Here is a 21,056-nt window from a genome sequence, read left to right as displayed (position 1 = left end):
AAGTATACAGAAGTGTCAGGAAGACACTTCATATGCAGAAAGAGTGAGTCAGTCCCTCCTGGTGATGGGAACCGCAGGATGTGAAACATGGGATCTATTCATTGTCTTGATCTCTACCATATGAAAAATGCCAAATGCAGGTAGAGAGGGAGCAAGGCCAACATACTAAGAAAAGCAGGGATGAGACTTGGACAGAGTCCTGACAGTGGTCAGGTTGCAAATTCTAGTTTTCTGTTGCCCACATGTGCCCATCCTTTCTTGATCTGGCTAGTAAACCCTTCATTCATATAAAATAACCCAGCCTCTTTTCAATAAACTCCTCTTTTGGTCTAAAATGGTTCAAGATGAGTTTCTTTCACTGGTAGTCAAGAATCCTAACGATACAAAACCGAAGGAAAAATAACTGAATTATAACTGAACTGCATTGGCTCCACGTGTCACACACCAAAACCAACTGTGCTGTTTCTGTGGATACGATAACAAATTCAGAAAGCTACAGAAAAATATTTCCATCATTTTGCTTCGACCAACACTGCTGCAATCATTTGGTTTTTGTCCCAATCCCGGTTAGAAGATTTGGTTTAAGTAAACTTACATCTGAAATAAAACAAAATGAACTGTACCCTTAGAGCAAAAGTAAATCTCAAACTGTATATTCTAAGGGATTATATTCTAGGAAATTTCACAAAAACACTAAATATTTTAAATATTTCAGATGTAAATTTTGAAAATAACACAGAAGATGTCTTTACTGACAATTATATACAACATTTTAAACAGAATCATTAACTTTTTTATATGATTACAATAAATTATTCATATTTCCCAACATTTTTATATTAATAAGCATACATTTTGGCAGAACTTAGTATCTGTGCATTAAGTCTTATAGAAACAAATGCAAAACTTACTTCTTTGAGAGAATTCATCTTAGCACTGAAATGTGGTGATTTCAGCATGCGCAGTAGAATATCTAGTCGAAGGTCATCCACAATTGTCACCAGATCCGGTTGGAAGCGCATGCAAAGTAACTTAATGGCAGACAAGAGCTCAGGGATGCTAACCAATCTCTTTTATTGAATAAAAACAAAAAACAAAAAAGGAACTGTAAAAACATTTTGATCCCAATTCTTATAACACACACAAGAATATAGGGTAACAATGGTCTGGCAGTATCTGATATTTTACAAGGCCAATTAACTTCATTTTGCTTAGAAACAAAACTTAGCACATGGGTGAGCAGTAAAGGAAAGGGAATGGTCCTGTGAAAAATTTAGGGTAGACAAAACAAATCATGTTAAATTTAAATGGTAAAATTGCTTTAAACAACTCTGGGTAAGTTTTAACACCGTATTATTTTAAAGCTTCCTCTATGCCAATTGTGATACCATCAAAATCATGTTAGTAAAATTCTGAATGGTATCACTTACTGAGAACACTGTATTAACTCTATTGACTGAGGTAACAACCACCAATGGTGCTTCCGAAACAGCACTTTTTAATTAGGAAATGCAAAGTTAATTTGATGTGAATGCATGTGACCAGAATCCAAAGAGCATGGTGTGTGAACCCTGCTAAGTCCTGGCTCTGCTTCTGTGAACTAACTGGCACTAGGGCCTATCTGGTTGGAGAAAGCATTTACCTTGTCTTTGAGGTCTTTCTCTTCTACGCTCCGTACATCCTGGATTGTAGTAAGAATGACTGGGTCTAGCATGGGCTGTAGAAACAAAATGCTACAGTTATTAAGAACTCCTGAAGCTGTCCCAAAAGTAGAGAGAGAATACTTCTTCATCTACGATTCACAAAGGAGAAGGTGCAATGAAAAGATAAAAATTTTCGTATCAGAGCAGCTACTAACTAGCTAATACTGCCAAATAAACCCTTAACTGACTCTGCTTAACCTTAGGTGCCTCAGCTTCTTTACTATGAGTACATTTTCTGTCATTACTGTCTTATAAAGGTAATTTAGACACACAGTCTAACTTTTAAAACACTGAGCATGAATTGTTTTTATAATATTTTGTGTTTGATTTTTAAAAATGAATATAAACACACACCATGGAAATTATGCTGTCATATGAATGACTTTTGCTTACTGATGTGAATGAGGCCTATAGATGAAATTCATACAATACACTGCTCCAGAATGGTAACACAACCAGAAAACTAACTCTGAAGAGTATGTGAGAATGGTAAAGTATTAGCAATTAATACATCTAAATTACCACTTCCATCTAAGTAAGAAAATATTTAAAACTTAACTGATGAACAAAGAGATAAACAATATTTGGCTGTCAAAGCCAAGAATACATTAGCAATGAGCTAAAATGACATCAGGCAGTTATCCAGACAGAATTTCTTCTTTTACACTTAATGCCAATTGTATAGGAAGGAGGAGAGCTGTTACGGTTAAGAGAGTCACAGTGTTCTTTTCAGCACATGCTGTTTAATCCTTACTGCAACTCTTGAGACAGCTATTACTATTATGGCCATTCTACAGATTAGGAAATCGAGGCACACAAGTTAAATAAGAGTCTTCTGAAGTCATACAAGCAGCAAGTGGTAGAGACAACTGTCATGTAAGTAACATGTATTATATGAACTTATTGCTGAATGAATTTAATTTTGGATGGTTTGATATAGTTAAAATAAAGATGAAGTCAGATGTGCTTGGTTGGGAATTCATACACTTCTTGTTCTTTTTAAAGTACACTCTGTTTATATATAAAATCTGGAATTTCTAAAGACCTTAATGTTAGTTAGCAGTTGGGTATTTATGCTAAGTTCTCTTCTACAGAGCAAGGCATGAGCAAAGAGCATGCATTTAAAACCCAATCCTGACCCTGATTATTAAATTATTAATGTTTATTATTAAAATATTAAAAACAATCACTTTGTCTCTTTATGTCTTAGTGTTTCAACTATGAAATTAATGATTATATTTATATGCTAAACTGAAGGAACATTAGCTGTTTCTAAAGGTTTTAATATACAGAATGGAGAAATATGTAAACAGCCATCCTATTTCACCTAAAACTCTTGCAGGATTACCTTGACATCTAAAGAAAGCATTTAACATTTAGAAATAACAGAAATTGGCCAGGCACGGTGGCTCATGCCTGTAATCCCAGCACTTTGGGAGGCCGAGGTGGGTGGATCAAGAGGTCAGGAGTTTGAGACCAGCCTGACCAGCATGGTGAAACCCCGTCTCTACTAAAAATACAAAAATTAGCTGGGCATGGTGGTGTAGTCCCAGCTACTCCAGAGGTTGAGGCAGGAGAATCGCTTGAACCTGGGAGGTGGAGTTTGCGGTGAGCCGAGATCACGCCACTGCACTCCACCCTGGGCAACAGAGCGAGACTCTGTCTGAAAAAAAAAAAAAAAGAAAGAAAAAAAAATAACAGAAATTTCCAGAACCTACTAAAAAAAAAATCCTATCTCCCTTTTTCAAGTGGCCCTAAGTAAATGTGATGTTGGAAAGAACGGTGCATTTAAAACACTGCTCCAGAAGGACACTATGCTTTCAAAACCATTTATGGTGATGTTTTAAAAGCTCTATAAAAGTTACAGGGTCCATAGACTTATTTATAAAAATAAATAAATAAATAGAAGTATTTTGACGTGACATTTTGTTCGGTAAAACTTGTTAATTGAAATGAAGGAAACAAGATAGCAGAATAGGTTTTTAGCATTAGAAAACTGAACACTCACAGCTTTGACTGTTCTATGACCTGCTGACTTACAATCCTACAGAGGTAGGAAATCAGACAAGATGTGCTGTTAAGCTGATATTCAGAAGTGAGCGACTGAGCCAGTAAGTGAGCCTAGCCGATTTAATACATAAATACTAATCTGATTCAATACATAATGGCATTACATCCTTAAATAATCCTGTGAAGCAAATAAGGATATGCTGCCTACTTTATAGGTAAGAAAATGAAAAATAAATAAAAATTGTATTTTATAAAATGATAAACTGAAAAGGTAAATGGCCTTCTCAAATGTTAGATGTCCTATACTTCAAATTATTCAACAATTTTTATTATCTGATGGCATTTTTATTAAAAGGACAGCTAATGTGAAAAAAGGAGTTACTCAGGATTAAAGACCATTCTGAATAACCTGATAAAAAGAAGTTATTACTGTTTGCATGTCTTCAATCATATGAAGTAATGTGAAATGGTTTAATCCTACCTGTACCACAGAGGAATTGAGGTACTCTGCACACACTCCTAAGGGTTGAATCAGTGCTGAGACAGCCTGGAAAAAGACAGTGAAGATTAGAAATACATTTGAGAGGATTTTTTTCCTGTCAAAATTAAACAAATCCCTTTTCATATATCAGAGAAAAGTTTAAATAGTGATTTGATCAAGTCACGAATAAAAGACTAGAGAAACAAAAGTCCTGGATAGAAAGAATTGATATAAAGATGTCAACCCACTTAAATTATTACAGAAATTTAATGTAATTTAAATCAGAATATGTCAATAAAACATCTTTGGAGAATTAGATAAAATGATTTTAAAGTTATATTGTAGAATACTAAACATTTTTTTAAAAAAGGAGGGAATAGCTGAGGCATGAAATATTCCTTAAACAAAAAACACTGAAGGCTTACTTGAAGAAAATGATAAAACCTACTAAAATACATTAAAGAAGCCTGAATAAATGGGGAGACACCATGTCTCTAAACACAAAAGACCAGTATTGTAAAAACATCAATTCTCTCTGCTTTGACCTATAAATTTAATGCAATTCCAAACATGATCTCAGTAGAATTTTCTACAGGAGAACCTGACAGGTTGACTACACCCAGAACATTAAAAATACGGGAACAATAAAAAAATTTTTTAGAAAAGAATGATACTGGGCAGAAGTGACACTACCAGTAACGAAAACAATGTTGCAACAGTACAGAAATGAACCAAAGAATGAATGGATTAATAAATGACGGGAACAGAGGTCCAGAAACAAATCCATTGGCACACGGGCCTTTGATATTATTAAGCCAGCAAATACAAATAATAAGGAAAAGAGAGATTATTCAATAGAGGATCTAATAACAATTGGCCACCTATTTGGAAGAAAATAAAATTAAATCTCTATCTTTTAAAATATACAAAAAAAATTCTAAATGAGTTCAAGGACTAAGTTAAAAAATAAAAATATGAAAGTATAAAAAGAAAAAATATATTTTTATAAACTTGAGGTGGGAGAACATTATCTAAGCAAGTTAGAAAACTTTTAAGCCATCAAGGAAAAATCTGACTACATAAAAGTCTGAAACTTCTAAATAGCAAAAGATACCATCAATAAAAATGAAAAGAAGCAAAATACTAGGAGAAAAGATTTACAAATATGCAAAATAGATACAGCATTGATAAGCTTAATATAAAAATAATTCCTAAAAATTAATAAAACACATCACCCAAAGAGACCTAAATAAACTAGGTAAATTCACAGAAGAAACACAAATAACCAATAATCATAGGACAAAATGCTCAAGTTCACAAGAAATCAGAGTATTATATATTACATAATAAAATACCATTTTTTTGTCCATCATATTGGAAAATTGAAGATTGAAAATATTTAGCACTAATGAGACTATTATGAAACGGGTTTGTGGGAGTACAAATGGGCAAAAGCTATTTAGAAAGACATTTAGCACTGTCAATTATAATTTTAAAACAAATATACAGTTGACCCTTGAACAAACAAGCTTGAACGGCATAGGTTCACTTACATGCAGATTTTTTGAACAAAATGAGGACTGAAAATACAATATTCCTGGGATGCAAAATCTGCATATATGAAGGTTGACTTTTCATATACATGAGTTCTGCGGGGCTGACTACAGGATTCGAGTATAGACAGATTCTGGAATACCCAGAATCCTGGAACCAATCCCCCAGTATACCAAGGAATGACTGTAATCTTTAACTCAGAAATCTCACCCTCTAGGAACTGATCTTTCAGAAATAGTTGCACGTACATAAAGACATATTTATAAGGAACACTCTCTATAATAGCAAAAACATAGAAATAATCCAATGCCCATTAATAAGTGTCTGCATCATGATATACCATTTGCAGAAATATACCACTTGCAGTCATTAAAAACACTGATAGTACTAACCTGGAAAGATTACCATGATATTATGTTAAATGAAAATATACAACCAGGTATAGCTTGATAATTTAGGTTTAGGAGAAAGAGACAGAGAAAGAACATGCAAAGATTTATATAAATTTAGGGAAAAGCCAGAAAGGCATGTATTAAATTGGTAACCATTACCTAGGTATGTGTGTGGGGATCAGGAAGAAGGATGAGCAACAAGTTTCATTTCTTGTTTTGTACAGGTGTTTTTAACTGGTGGGCTTGTGAGTGATATTTTTTCCTAGTATTTTTAAATTCCAAAGTTGTACTCAGACTTAATAATATGGCCTAAATTTATTCTGGGACACAGCCACCTTAACTGGTCAGAAATCCAGCACGTGTGAATTTTAATTATACCTGTCTCCTACAAAAGTCCACACCTTCGGAATCTCTCCAATGCCTAAGTGTTACCATCTCCTCAATATAACCTAAACAATATAATTCTGTGTCAACTGCAGCAGACAACACAATTGTTCTGAAAAATGGTCTGACCTTACGGAAAAATCTTGCAAGACTCTTTAACTTTAGCACATTTAATAATAATGAGGGCTATGCCCAGATTCCCATCTATCTATCCTGAGCCAATTTTCATCCAAATAGGATAGAAATTTGGGAGTGCTCTGTATTTTTTTTTAACCCTGGATCTGAAGAGGTTTTTCTTTGGTTTTGCTTTTTAAATTGTTATATATTATCTTCCAAGTCAATGAAGTCATTTCCAACATACTTGATCTATTGAATGGGGATCACAAGGACAGTTCAACAACCTAATTAACTTCCAGGGAAGCAAGAGGAGGCTTCTGCATCAGTGTCTGTGATCTGGCAGACATCTGATCTTTAGGATAAACACTGGGTGGCAAGAAAGAGTCAATCTATTACTACACCATCAGTCTCTCTCCTTGAGCAATGCTATTTCCTTCACCCAGAGAGGGACCAATAGGAATTGATTAGTCATGATTTCACAGAAATAACTGCAACTGTAAGCACAATCTGTAACACCTGGGTGTATTATTTTAACACATTATTTTCTGTATTGATCAAATTACAGCAGATAGCGCAGTGTCTTATTCATGCCAAGTACGTAATAGTTTTTAATTTAATGATTATTAATTAGAGAAAAGAATAAAGTGCTCTCAGCAACAGGTCAACAGTGTCTGAAAAATTAAAGATTAGTTATTCCCCTTACTATGAGGTTATGTTTTGAGAAAATGAAGTTGATATGAACACTGCACCTGATGATTCTAAGCTCCCATGTTATAGCCATTTGTTATCTAAAAGTTTTTGTAACACCAAAAAGCTTACTAAACAACTCTGTTAAAAGTATTTTTATTTGTGCCTGAGTCTATAAAGTAAATTCTGATTTTACATAATCATTTAACTGAGCCATAAAATTGTTATGCATATATATACTTGCCACATATAGCAACCAACTTTAAACAGTAAGATCATTTCATGTAACCACTACAAATTAAGAGAAAAATACCATAGGTAAAGAAAAAATAGTGAGGAAAAAACTCTACATGGCAATTTGGTTATAATTAGGAGTAAACATTTCTTTGGTTATCAGGACTGTGGAATCTGCTCCTCTAAAGATGAACCTTTAATTGAACATTTAACTTGGCATGTCCAGACCGTATCCTCTGGCTGTACATCAACTCAAGTGAAATGAATTTCCACAGTGAGCATATATAGTAGTTTAACTTACCCCAAGTTCTATATCTTCTGAATGGAGCTTGGCTTGGATTGCTGCAAATCCACCTAATTCTCCAAACTGAGAAGAAAAAGGGCACACATTAATTTAATTTATTTCTCTTTAATTTTTTTATTTTGAAAAATTTATATTAGTACATAGTAGGTGTATATGTTTATGGGGCACATGAGATGTTTTGATACAGGCATACAATGTGAAATAAACACATCATGGAGAATGGGGTATCCATCCCCTCAAGCATTTATCCTTTGAGTTACAAACAATCCAATTACATTATTTAAGTTATTTAAAAATATACAATTATTATTGACTGTAGTCATCCTATTGTACTACACATATTAATTTAAAAATATTATCTATTAATAATTTAAGCAAGGAACTAAAGCTAAAATTCTACTTTATCATTGTGCTCTGTAACATTGGTCTTGAGAGAATCCTTGCATTGTTCCTTCGAATGCTCCTGTGGCATACTGCAGATAGTACTAAGTCCAAAAGCTGATGTTTACTTGCTAGTATTGTACATACAAAAAAAGGAAGAAAATATGAAATCCACTCCTTAAAGCATTTTTTTATTATTCTCTGCAGCTGCCATTTGCTTAATATACCAAACTCTAGGACGTCTCATTAGAAAATTGAAAATATACTACATGACAATATTAACAAAAGTCATATACCTTATTTACCAAATCCACAACCCATCCATGAGGCTCCTATGAGAAAAGAAAAACAAAATTGAGATGGCAATATAAAAGCTTCCCCATTAACCCTTACATTTCTTTTATCCTAAATGAATAGTTGGAAGAAAAATTATAAAAGTTTGGAAACTATTTTCAAAGTTTTTTCCCAAATGCTTCCTAACATGTCTTTAACATCACTGTATATGATTTTGGGAGTCTATAAGTCTGTATTTTGATGGAACTGCCACAATGTGGAGCATCTATGCATTTCTGGATAGCTGAGATCAGTTGCTTTTTAAGCTCTCCAACATACAGGATAACCTGAGTTAAATTCTCCAAAAAAGTTTTATTTTAGAAATTAAAATTTAATTATTAACATAAGAAGTAGTAAATCAGCAGAGATTAAAAGTTTTAGTCCCAGTTAGATCATTAATTAATGCTCTTAAGCAAGCTCTATTTTCTCCTCTTTTTCTTTTCTTTTTTGAGCATTCACTGTTCTAGGGACTAGATACAGAACAGTGACTACAAAGAAATGTTGTACCTGCTTTTATGAAGCTCATTCTAGCAGGGTCAACAAAACCAAGTAGAGCATCATATACAGAAGCGAATTCAAATTGTGCTAAGTCCCACGAAAGGAAAAACAAAAAGGCCTCAAAAGAAAAATAGGAGCTTCCTCTGCTTGGGGTGGTGGTCATGAAAGGCTTCTCTGAAAACATAATCTTTAAAGGACGAGACAGATGTAGCCGTTTAAAGAACAGTCCAGGCAGAGAGGCTATAATGGCAAAGGTCCTGATTGGGGATGGCAGAAAAGACTCTGCTGTGTTTAAAAAACTCTCCCAGCTGGGACACGGTGAGCCAGGAGTGGCAGAGATGAGGTTGTACAGAGAGACAAAGAATGTAGATCATGGAGACACTTACAGACCATGATTAGAAAGAAAGCAACAGAAGCGTTTTCAGCAAGAGAGTGTTTTATATTTTAAGGTCACTCTTGCAGTTCTGTGAAGAATGGAATGGAATGGATGAATAGGAGAATGAGACATAGTCAGACACAACCAGTCAGAAGGCCAGTGCAGTGTCTAGATAGTTCACAGCTATGTGTGAAGGATGGCAGCAGAAGGGGGAGAGAGAGGTCAAATGGAGACATATTAGAGATTAAATCAAAGGACTTGTTTATGGTTTGGTTATTCTTTATTCAAGGAATGAATCCTGGCTGACTCCTATGTTTCTGGCTGGAGCATCTAGACAGATGATGATGTTATTTACTAAAAAGGAGAATAAAGGTCGGAGAGGCAAAATGAAATTCCATTTCAGACACACTAAGTATGGCAACCAAAAGGAGATAACTGACTCTTCAAGTCTGGTATACTCAGAGAAGAGGTTTGGGCCACAGAGATATAAATTGGAGGGCCATCGGCATAAATATGACATTTAAATCCATTAGAGAAAGTGTAGTGAATAAAGAAAGGAAGCGCTGAAGATCAAAACTGGATAGAGGTGAAGGAGTCAACAGAGTAAACATGGCTTGGGGGCAAGCAGAAACACAAGGCACTGCAGTATCCTGAAAGCCAAGCAAGAAATATCTCCAAGAAGGGAGCAACTGGGGTCAGTGCTGTTGATGGGGGTCAAGGGACATTTCTTTCTAATCTGGAAACATGGAGGGGTGCTGGTGTCTTAACGAGAATTATTTCGGCAGATGGTGGATGAAGGCAGAATGGAATGCCCTGAAAAGTTAGTAGACTTCTGTCTAAGTATCCTAAATGGTTCTCCAGCTAAAAATAACACTACTGGATAAAAACACTAAAATATAATATGTTAAAACATATAGTTGAGTTGACCAAAAAAAAAAAAAAAGTTCAGAAGCTTAAAACAAAGAGAAAGCAGGAATCCTGTGAGGCAGGCAGGAAGGCTCTGAAGCCAGCTTCACCCACAGGCAGCTGCAGAGCCCTGGTGACCGTGAGCGTCCATTTGCAGGAGAAAAAGGACACCAAGCCCAGGTGGGACAGGGTGACTCAAGAAGGAACTGTAACATAAAGCTGGAACTAAAGGGCTACATCCTTGATGTCAGATGAACTGAAACAGATTTACCTGTGGAACGGGAAAATAAGGATGCCTAAAGGGAGAAAAAAATTCTCCAAGAATTCATAACCACAGAATCGCCCTCATATGGCTTTACTGCTCAAATTCACACTGACGTTATGGTCTGAAAAACCTTAAGCTGATAATTTATTCTAAAATGGTCACAAACTGTAGTGCTTCCAGGCACCTACCAAAAAGTACATCCTTTTTGGAAGAAAGAACTTTCAACTTAGGCCTCAAACTGCCCCCTCCTAGATTAAATGCTAAGAAATATGAGTTCACAGAAAAATGAACAAACAAATAAGTATAAATATATTTTCATACACCTACATACATACACAAAGCAAGTGAGTAAAAGCCAGCAGAATCAGACTTGTAGATATCAGGCACAGAATATAAAGTAAGCATTAAACAAATTAGGGCTTGAAAATATGAGTTAAGAACATGAGACAATACAAAATTAAACAGTCAAAAAAATAAAATTTATATAAATGAAAAATTCAGTAACCGAAATTAAAGACTTAAATAAACAAGTTAAACAGCAGAGTAGATACAAATAAAAAAAAAATCCGTGAATTGTACTACTATAGATCTGGAAAAAAGTTATCACAACTGCAACACAAGGAGACAAAAAAATGGAAAATGTGAAAAGGAGTTAAGGGACACGGAGGACAGAATGAGTCAGTCTAACATGTATCCAATCAAGTTTCAGAAGAAGAGAGACTAATGGGGAAGAGGGAATATTTTAAAAGACAAAGGCTGAGAAATTTCCAGAATTGATGTAAGACATTAACCCTAGATTCAGAAGCCCAATGAATCTGAAGCAAAATAAATAAAAAGAATACCATGGTTAATCACATTCGAATCAAATTTACAAACATTAAAGAGAAAGATTTCAAAATACAGCCATGGAGGAAAGACAGACTTCTAATAAAAGAACCACAGTCAGATCAATAGCCAACTTCTCCACAGCAATAATCAAAGCCACAAGACAGTGAAATGGTATCTTTAATATTCTGAGAGAAAAGAAATATCATATAGACTTTTGAACCCAGTGAAAATACATACTTCAAGGAATGGGAAATACAGTAAAGTTCAGGCCATCAAAAACCAAGACTTACCCACAAACAGAACCTTACTAAAGGATTCTTTATAGAATGCACTATCAACTTTACCGGGTAAAGAATGATAGGAGGGGACTAAGACATTGCACAAGTAAAATAAAGAGGTAACGAATCATTTAAGAGGGGAGCGAGCACATGCAACATTCTAAGGTCTTTATGCACTGCTCAAGAAGGAGAAAGATACTAGTGAAATTTAGATTTTATTTAGTAAGTTAACATTTTAGGATAACCACTGAAAGAATAACTGAGAGGAGGACATGGAATCTTCAGGAGGTCTGGTAGGGAAGGGGAGCAGAGGACCATGCTGAAACTACAGAGGGATATGATATTAAAGGCAGAATGTTTAAAGATGGGAAATACTAGATCATGTTGCATACAAGAGTAACAATCCCAATAGTGAGGGAAAGATTGAGGATACCAAAGCAAAAATAGAAAGCCGAAGGAGGAATATGCTTGAGAAGGTAAGAGGAGAGGGGATTTAGAGGACAGAGAATTCCTTTGTGGTAATGAGAGGAAACACAAAGACTGCACCTTTCTGGGTCTCAGTGGATGCATACGTAAAGCGAAAAAAAGAGAATGAACATCTGCTGAGCGCTCACTAGAGTGAACCACCACGTTCAGTATTTCTATGTATATTTGTCACTTGATCTTCACAACGCATCTGAAGACAAGAGTTTAGCATTTGGGGAGGCAGTACTGCATATGGTTAAAGAACATAGACTAGCTGCCTGCGTGGGTTCTCCCTGTAACTAGGTATGTGGACTTGGGCAAGTACTTCACTTCTGTCTGTTTCAGTTCTCATCTATGAAATGGGGGTAAAAATAGTACCCAACTCAAAGAGCCATTGTGGGGATTAAATTCCAAAGTACATATTCACTGTCCCTTCCGCTCAGCTTTTTCCTCCTCTCTGGGGAACTGTCTGACTCCCCAAAGTGGCAATAACTACCCCTTCCCCTGGATTCTATGCACAGTACATATTATTATAATTCCACCTACTATTTATCATGCTGTCATTTTTTTGTTTTCATATTTCCTCCACTATGCTACAAGCTAGTAATCACATCTTATTACTGTTTATATTAAAAGACAGGTCTGTGTACTTATGTTTCTATCTCAAACTTAGAATAATGCCAGACACATAGTAAATGTTAAATAAATGATTGCTGACCTAAACCTCTGCTTCCACTAAAGCAATGAACAAGTTTTCCATTGATTAAACTCAACTTCTTTCAATTGTTTCTGAAACCAAACAGTGTTTTTACTAAAGGACTGTTTAGATTATGTACTTCTTGTGAGTATACTCTTATTGGCAGACTGTAGTCTTTTGATATAAAATATACTGGTTCCAGGCCTGAAAAAGCAAGTTTTAATGCATATGAAGTTCAAAAGAAAATTATATATGAGATTAAGTACTAGATTATTTTTTCTAGGTACAATTAATCATTTTAAATGCTATAGTCTCTCAACTCTCTCTAAGAAACTGGAACACCAATTAAACTGGGGTTCTGATAATCTAATAGATGACACTAAAGACATTTCTCATTTTACTAAACATCACTTCAAACCTATAAAATTCTTCATGATATTAGTTAAGAGCTATGGAAAAATTATGCACTATCTGAAAAAAAATGTAGGCAATTTTATGAGCCAGATGGGATATTTGTCATTTTTCAGATTGTTTTAATCCTCCCATGTAACTTGTCTTTTTTATAGCACAGGAAATCTTCTTTTTCAATACATTTTTCTATCAAAAGATGAAACTAAACGATGTTTACCTTTTGGAAAGTCGATACAGGTGAAACAGCAAACATATTTCCCTCTCCAAACACTTCTGCCCAATTCCTTTGAGACACTTTCATTCTGTTTTTAAAATGGTATTCATTATCAGGATTGAAAGCCTAGATTCAAAGAGAACAGAGAAACATTATCTATTTCTATAGCAACACATATTAGCATTAGAAAAGAAGATAAAAATATAGCCTTGGACTCCCCTCATTAATGGAATCTTTCAAGAATACACCAAAAGCATACGCCTTAGCTAGTGCAGAGGTGCTGAGAATTAATGTGCTATTCTCCTGTCCTGTTCAGTGTTCACTGTGAAGGAAGAGGAGGAGGTAACAGGATTAGAGGTCTGACTCAAGGCAGTGTGATGCTAATGCCCCAAGTGTGCTAGGGCTACCGGGGACGAGACGAGCAACAGAGGCACTGAAGGCAGAAGTCAGGAGGGGAAAATATGAGGGTCCCTTCTTCATGCAGCTACTGTTACCTGTTGGGGGAAAAGGCCAGAAACCAAACTACATCTACATGAACACTCCATATGAAAGTATTTAAGACATGAATAATCAGGGAGAGGTAAGAGAAAGGCATTTAATCATTCTATAAGTTGAAAAACCCATTAAAATTAGAAAAGCACTTCTTTCAAACTGAGAACACAAGATGGTTGCTCTGCTTTTAAAATAAAGACAAAGGATCCTAACAGCTAATATCCTGAATGATAAAATCATTATCACTCATTATTAATTACAAGTCAGAGAACAGCAAGTATTTTAAACAAAATCAAAACATAAAGTACTTAATTTTAGAGATACTATACCATTGTAAGCACACCCAGGAGACCAATGGGAATTGGATCTTGTTTTATTCTCTCTGCGACCAGTTCTATTAACAGCATCAACATGTTGTAAATTCCTTCATGAATTTCAGTACCCCACTTGTGAACAGCACTTGATGTCAGGAGCTATAAAAAACATAAAGGGCAGTCTAGAGTCTAACTTGAAAAAGAAAATAAATCTACAGTTTATCAGGTCCATCTCAAATAACTGAGAGATTATGATGAAAATACTTTTTTATGCAGATGATTGGTTTTTAAAAGACCCATAGCTGTAGTTCATCTACTTGCCCATTTATTTCAATACAGAGTTTTGCTTTTGAATTTTAATTCTCTTGCATGAAAGCACTTTGTTTAAAAGAAAAATTTTATTTGGTCCTCTACTTTTCATAATTACCAGGGTAGGTCAAATGGTGCAGAGCAAGGTAAAAACCTGAGATCAATTCCAGTATTACTGTTTTCTAGCTGTGTGGCCTTGAACAAATTTACCTGAGTTCTCAAATGCTCAGTTCTCTTATCTCTAAAGAGGCATAACTCCTACCCACTTCACACAAATGTTATGAGGATTAAAAGATATAACAAATATGAAAGCATTTTATAAATGATAAGGCATTATTAATATATCTTGATGGCTGGCTGTCCATATTAATATTTCTGGAACCTAAGAAATGAATGCTGTATTGCATGGATTCTAACATACATATCCTTTTAATATTTTTTAACATCTCAGAAATAGGATAATTTTTTTTCTACCTGTTGACTAGATGACAGCAGGACTCAGAATGTGAAAAAAAATCTTAGAAATATCTTAACAGTTTATTTGGCTTACATTTTCCTTTTTGGTACGTACAGAATAATATTTAATTTTTTAATTGTTTAAGCAAATCTAAAATAGCTCTAAGTTTTAAGGCATTTAACTGTTTACTTTGTAGCTATGTTTCTTAAACATAAGACATCAAATATAAAACAATGGTACAAATCTTATAATTAGATACCTTCTTAGATTCCTTAAAAAGTAGAGAAATTGGATGCCCTTAATTCTCAGTCTTCTGGTCTTTGGGGAAGTGTAGAACAAGTGCCAGAACGAGAAATGAAAAATCAAAGGATTTCACTTAAATTGGTATGGTGGTTTCATGTTTTTGTAAGATTTTTCAAAGGGAAAATACTATGCAACAAAAATTTCATCTTGGCCTCACTGAGAACCTCTTTTTAAAAAGAGTGGGCTGGAAGAGCCCAAACTGTAATAGCTGCAGAGAAAAACCTTGGTTCCAGATTTTCTAAATACTAATTAGCCGCACTATTTGCTCAAATTAGCAGAAGTCGTAAGACTGATTTTATGTAAACCAATGAGTTACTATTTTTTGCAGAATTTTTTTTGCCTGACTATATATTCCTCCTATAGTTAAAAATTAAATAATAAAGCAAAATAAAGCAGAGATTACCAATTAAGAAGCTTCAAGTGACTATAAAATAAAAATGTATGTGGATTACGCAGCCATCCCTCTGGCACCATTCCATTTGCTCATTTTTCACTTTGAAAATGCAATTCTGCCTACATTCTAGAAGAGATAGGGAAAGGCAGGCAGTACCTTGTGGAGAAGATGCACACAAGGTTTAAACATATGAATTGGCCAAACCTGAATTATCTTCTCTGCCTGAATATACTAGTAAAAAATCCAGGCTAGCCTGAAGGTAAAAGGTGAGGAAGGTGGAAATGATAACAAAGCTCCTTTGTGCACTTTACTCATGTAATCATGTATCATTCATACCCTTACTTCTAAAAAAACGTGTGGCAGCTCGTGAGAAAAGCCTGGGGAATTGGGGAGAGGGATGGTCATCGAACCGGGAAACACAGCTAGGGAAGTAGTACCAATTATATCAAATCCTACTGAGTTTTCCGGCAGACAAGCCTAAAGGCACACAGAACTCTAGCTCTTCGGATTTAATAAAAGAAAGTATGCCTAATTGACGGGGAGGAGAACCTTTTTAATAGCTCTAAAGTGCAAGAGAATTTAAGATTTTTACCTTAACAAAACTGAATAACATAAGGCATGGTACCTTTGTACTCACAGTTTTACAGAAAAACGACCAACCATGTGACCATTTATTATACTGCTCCTAACAGCTGAAGGCATGAGACAAAACAGTTTTCTGAAGTATCTCTGTACAGAGTTAGAGTATTATATTCCAAATATGCAACTTGCTGGTGAATGGACTGGATACAGGGATTTCTGGACCTGGAGATCCTCAACCTTGAGTAAGTCCTTTTCCACAACTCTGAATACACTTTTCCTTTTAAGTTTATGCATCCACTGTGATGTGTGTCACAGTATGTTACAATATAACAATTTTGCTATTTTTATTTTACTTTTTTTAAATTTGTAGAGACAGGGGTCTCACTATGTTGCCCAGGCTGGTCTTAAACTCCTGGCCTCAAGATGTCCTCCCGCTTTTGGCCTCCCAAAGTGCTGGGATTATAGTGTGAAGCACTGGGCCTAGCCAATTTTGGATTTTTTAAAAGCTGCTATAATTCTTAAAAGCTTAAAATTATTTTAAACTATAAACTGATAGATGAGCTAAACTAAAATGAAGATAAATCTCGATTTCATATAATCTTTGCCCAAATGACAATTTGAAAAGATTTCTCCATTTTTTAAAAAATGAAGCTACTTTTGCTTCTAAAATTAATTATATATTTTTTTAAGGCTTGAATCAAGGGAGATTCTGCCTACCAAAATGCAACTGGGAATAACTATTTGCAAATGAACTCTTTGTTTTACTGGGTCTCTTTTTTTTTTTTGAGACGGAGTCTTGCACTGTCACGCGGGCTGGAGTGCAATGGTGTGATCTCGGCTCACTGCAACCTCCACCATGTGGGTTCAACAGATTCTCCTGCCTCAGCCTCCCGAGTAGCTGAGATTATAGATGCCCACCACCAGGCCCAGATAATTTTTTGCATTTTTAGTAGAGATGGGGTTTCACTATGTTGGCCAGGCTGGTCTTGAACTCCTAACCTTGTGATCTGCCTGCCTTGGCCTCCCAAAGTGCTGGGATTACAGGTGTGAGCAACCGCACCCGGCCTTACTGGGTCTTAAGATAAATGCAAACATTACCCATCTGTAGTTCTAGTGACTTATTTACATACTGGACAAAAATGGATGTCAAAATCCAGAAGTTAAGCCAGCAAAAGAATCATTCATTGAAACTTTTCTGAGCTCTTTCTATGAGCTAGGCACTTAGTTATATGCTGGGGGAAACGGCAGTATGTTAACAGACACAGTCCTTGCTCTAATGAGGATTCAAGGCTCATCTGCTAAAAAGGGAAGCTGATTCAGTCTGTTTTTAGAAACACAATTCTTGTGATCTCCTATTCCCATTGTTAAGAAACACTGCTTTCTAAGAGATGTGACCCGAATGGAAGCAGGCATATCACTCTGGCTCTAATAGAGATGGTGCCTTATGCATGCTATTCTGTCAGTGAGAATACCGAGTCAATCTTTCAGTAGTTCAAAATGTCTTCTCCTGTCTCACATACTTAAAACAGCTCATATTTTGATAAGTATATACTGTCTTTCTAAGTGCCACAAGTCTTTGTTTACAATTATGTGCAATATCCTAGTATAATTAAGTCTTAATCTATTCTTTAGCAATTAAATAGTAGGAAGTATTTATTATTAATAAAAGTTATATTTAACCAAAGACACATACAGACAATATAAAAGAAGTAAATCATTCATAAGCCCCAAGTTCTGAGTTCCGTTTTTCATATTAGAGGATTCTTCAGTTGAACAAGATTCATAAACTGGTCTTATACATAAAAAACTAAAATTAAAACAAAAAGCTTCTCTTCCTTCACCCCTTCCCTGCCCAACACACACAAAATATCACATCAGCACATTTTTCTTACCTTTTTAAATGCTTCAGGCATACACCTATCCATAAACCTTCTACAATTCTCATCAGATTCGGAAAGACCTTAGTAAAATGAATGAAATAATATACTTTATTTAGGTCAGACTCAGAAAGACCTTAGTAAAATGAATGAAATAATACACTTTATTTAGGTCTTTGGTAGTTCGTAAAAATCATATACATCATTCTAAATTCATACATGTGGAACTATGTCATAGGAACCTTAATTCTTATGAAATTATTAAAAGTAGAATATATACCTTTGATGAAGGGAAGGCTGAGAAATAACCATAGCATTAGATTAAATAAATACCAATTGAACTGAAATGGTTGAACTTATATTTCCATGTCAGAGTAACTTCAATGATCTGATTAAATAGCTAATAAAACACCAACAGCAGCTACTTACTAGCCATTATTATTTCCCTAAAAAGTTCCATAGAAACACAAATATTTTCTAATCCCAGAACCTTGGGAGGCCAAGGCAAGAGGATCACTTGAGCCCAAGGGTTTGAGACCAGCCTGGGCAACACAGTGAAACTCCGTCCCTATAAAAAATAAAAAGCTGGGTGTGGTGGTGCTTGCCTGTTGTCCCAGCTATTTGGGAGGCTGAGGTGGGAGGATCACTTGAGCCTGGGAGGTTGAGGCTACAGTGAGCCATGACTACGCCATTGCACCGCAGCCTGAGCAACCCTGTCTCAAAAATCAAAAACCAGAAAAAAAAAAAAACAAAAAAAACAAAACAAAACAAAAAAAAACCACACAAATATTTGCAATAAATGCCTAAATTACTCTTCTTCCCTAAAACAAACCAATGAACTCCGTTACACAGATTTGTGTCTGGCACAATTCACATAGTAAGTGATAAATACTTGCTAAGTGAATGAATAAATTCCCTGTAAAATCATCTTTTGGAAAAAGTACATTTCTTTATTAAACTCAATAATGAGTTTTGCTTATCATTGGGAATACTGCTAAACACACTCTCTTTTTTTCAGACCCACTGCCTAGCATAGTACCTAGATCCTAACAGGCACTCAATAAATCCTACTGTGGAGAAGCCAGTCAGAAATACACCATATTCTGGCCATATTCATTTCGTAACTGAATTCAATATGAAAAATAAGTTATTTTCTCTTTTTTTAGTACAGGTGTTCATACTGACACCCACTCTTCCAACCTAATGATATTTTATTATTTTAATAGCTTGATATTTATAAAGCTTAAAACAATATCAGGCACTTAATAAGCACAAGTTTGTTAAATAAATATAACTTTCTTCTCTTAAAAAAAAAAAGCTGTTGAATTGAGCCTTAATTTAAAGTACTCCAAAGCTTCTGTGGAAAAACTTAATTTCAATTTCCATTAAGCTTTTCAATTATATTTTAAATAATCTTATACTCTATCGAAGGTAGAAGAAAACAATTTAGTTCAAAGCTTTTCTTCTGCAGGAGATAAGTGAAGACTAAGAGAATAAATGATCTGTCCAATATCACACAGGTAGGCAACAACAAAGGCTAAGATTAAACTCAGGCCTTCTATGAAACAAATGTCCTCATGTGTTCTAAGGTCTGAAAACTTACCAAGTCTTGCTAGGTAGGTAGATGCCAACAGGCATTTGCCTAGTGATTCTTCTCGCTTGTATGGGATGGACCAATGATCAGTCAAAACACGGCTTTCCAGTTCATATAAATTTGTTGTAGGGAATTCAATTCCTTCCCCTGAGCAGTTTCCATTCTCATCATTCTTCTGACGAAAAGGGATTAAGATAAAAAGCAAATAAACTAATTAGTGATTACTCTAAAAATTTCCTATGTAACACGGAGCAGATACTGAATCAATGGTAGCTATTAATACCAATAGCACGGATTCTACCTTTCTTTCTTATAATCACATCTTTCACCAAGAATATCTCAAATATTCTCAACTTTTATCATTTTGGCATCTCTACTCGCTCTCTCAGAAGGTGACCTCATCTCTTTCTTTAAAAATGAACTGTCCAGGCCGGGCGCGGTGGCTCACACCTGTAATCCCAGTACTTTGGGAGGCCGAGACGGGTGGATCACGAGGTCAGGAGATCGAGACCATCCTGGCTAACACGGTGAAACCCCGTCTCTACTAAAAATACAAAAAAATTAGCTGGGGGTAGTGGCGGGCGCCCGTAGTCCCAGCTACTCGGGAGGCTGAGGCAGGAGAATGGCGTGAACCCGGGAGGCGGAGCTTGCAGTGAGCCGAGAGCTGAGATTGCGCCATTGCACTCCAGCCTGGGCAACAGAGCAAGACCCCGTCTCAAAAAAAATAAAAGAATAAATAAATAAAAAGAACTGTCTAGGCCGGACATGGTGGCTCATGCCTGTAACCCTAGCACTTTGGGAGGCCGAGGCGGGAGGATCACTTGAGCTCAGGAGTTCAAGACCAGCCTGAGCAACAGAGTGAGACCCTGTCTCTCTACAAAAAAAACCCCAAAAACCAAAAAACAACAACAACAACAACAACAACAAAAAACTGTCCATTTCTCATGATAAAATATCAAATGTTTGCCTTCATCAACAGCCCTCCTGTCTTTACCTTTCTTTTCTCACTGAGGGGATAAATTCTTCAAAGAGGTATCTATATTTGCCATCTTCATCTCCACACCACTGACTCATTCCTGACAACACCCCAATCTGGATTCCAGAGTCCCTATTCTCCAAGATGGCTACTGTTAAGGTCACCACTGAACTTTATTTCACTATGTGAAATAAATTATGTCTCAGTCCTAACCTTACCAATTATGTCTCAGTCCTAACC

The 21,056-nt window shown here is 35.5% G+C and overlaps 1 protein-coding gene across 2 annotated transcripts in view; it reads right to left on the bottom strand.

The window, feature by feature from the left end:
* The window catches only part of USP24 (ubiquitin specific peptidase 24), a 147,547-nt gene that overhangs the window by 90,123 nt on the left and 36,368 nt on the right, over nucleotides 1-21,056 (bottom strand). The window contains exons 2-10 of one of the 2 annotated variants that reach the window (XM_032137650.2): nucleotides 19,850-20,015; nucleotides 18,262-18,329; nucleotides 14,340-14,483; nucleotides 13,522-13,644; nucleotides 8,544-8,579; nucleotides 7,864-7,929; nucleotides 4,195-4,260; nucleotides 1,643-1,717; nucleotides 912-1,070 (exon numbers count right to left, since the gene is read on the bottom strand). In XM_032137650.2, the coding sequence (XP_031993541.1) occupies nucleotides 912-1,070; nucleotides 1,643-1,717; nucleotides 4,195-4,260; nucleotides 7,864-7,929; nucleotides 8,544-8,579; nucleotides 13,522-13,644; nucleotides 14,340-14,483; nucleotides 18,262-18,329; nucleotides 19,850-20,015 (903 nt within the window). The remainder of the gene's footprint in view (nucleotides 1-911; nucleotides 1,071-1,642; nucleotides 1,718-4,194; nucleotides 4,261-7,863; nucleotides 7,930-8,543; nucleotides 8,580-13,521; nucleotides 13,645-14,339; nucleotides 14,484-18,261; nucleotides 18,330-19,849; nucleotides 20,016-21,056) is intronic. The other variant, XM_032137651.2, reaches the window with a different exon arrangement.

This window comes from Hylobates moloch, unplaced genomic scaffold, assembly GCF_009828535.3.
Source record: "Hylobates moloch isolate HMO894 unplaced genomic scaffold, HMol_V3 SCAFFOLD_18, whole genome shotgun sequence".
NCBI classification, from domain to species: Eukaryota; Metazoa; Chordata; class Mammalia; order Primates; family Hylobatidae; genus Hylobates; species Hylobates moloch.
This window is presented reverse-complemented; position numbering and strand designations above follow the sequence as displayed.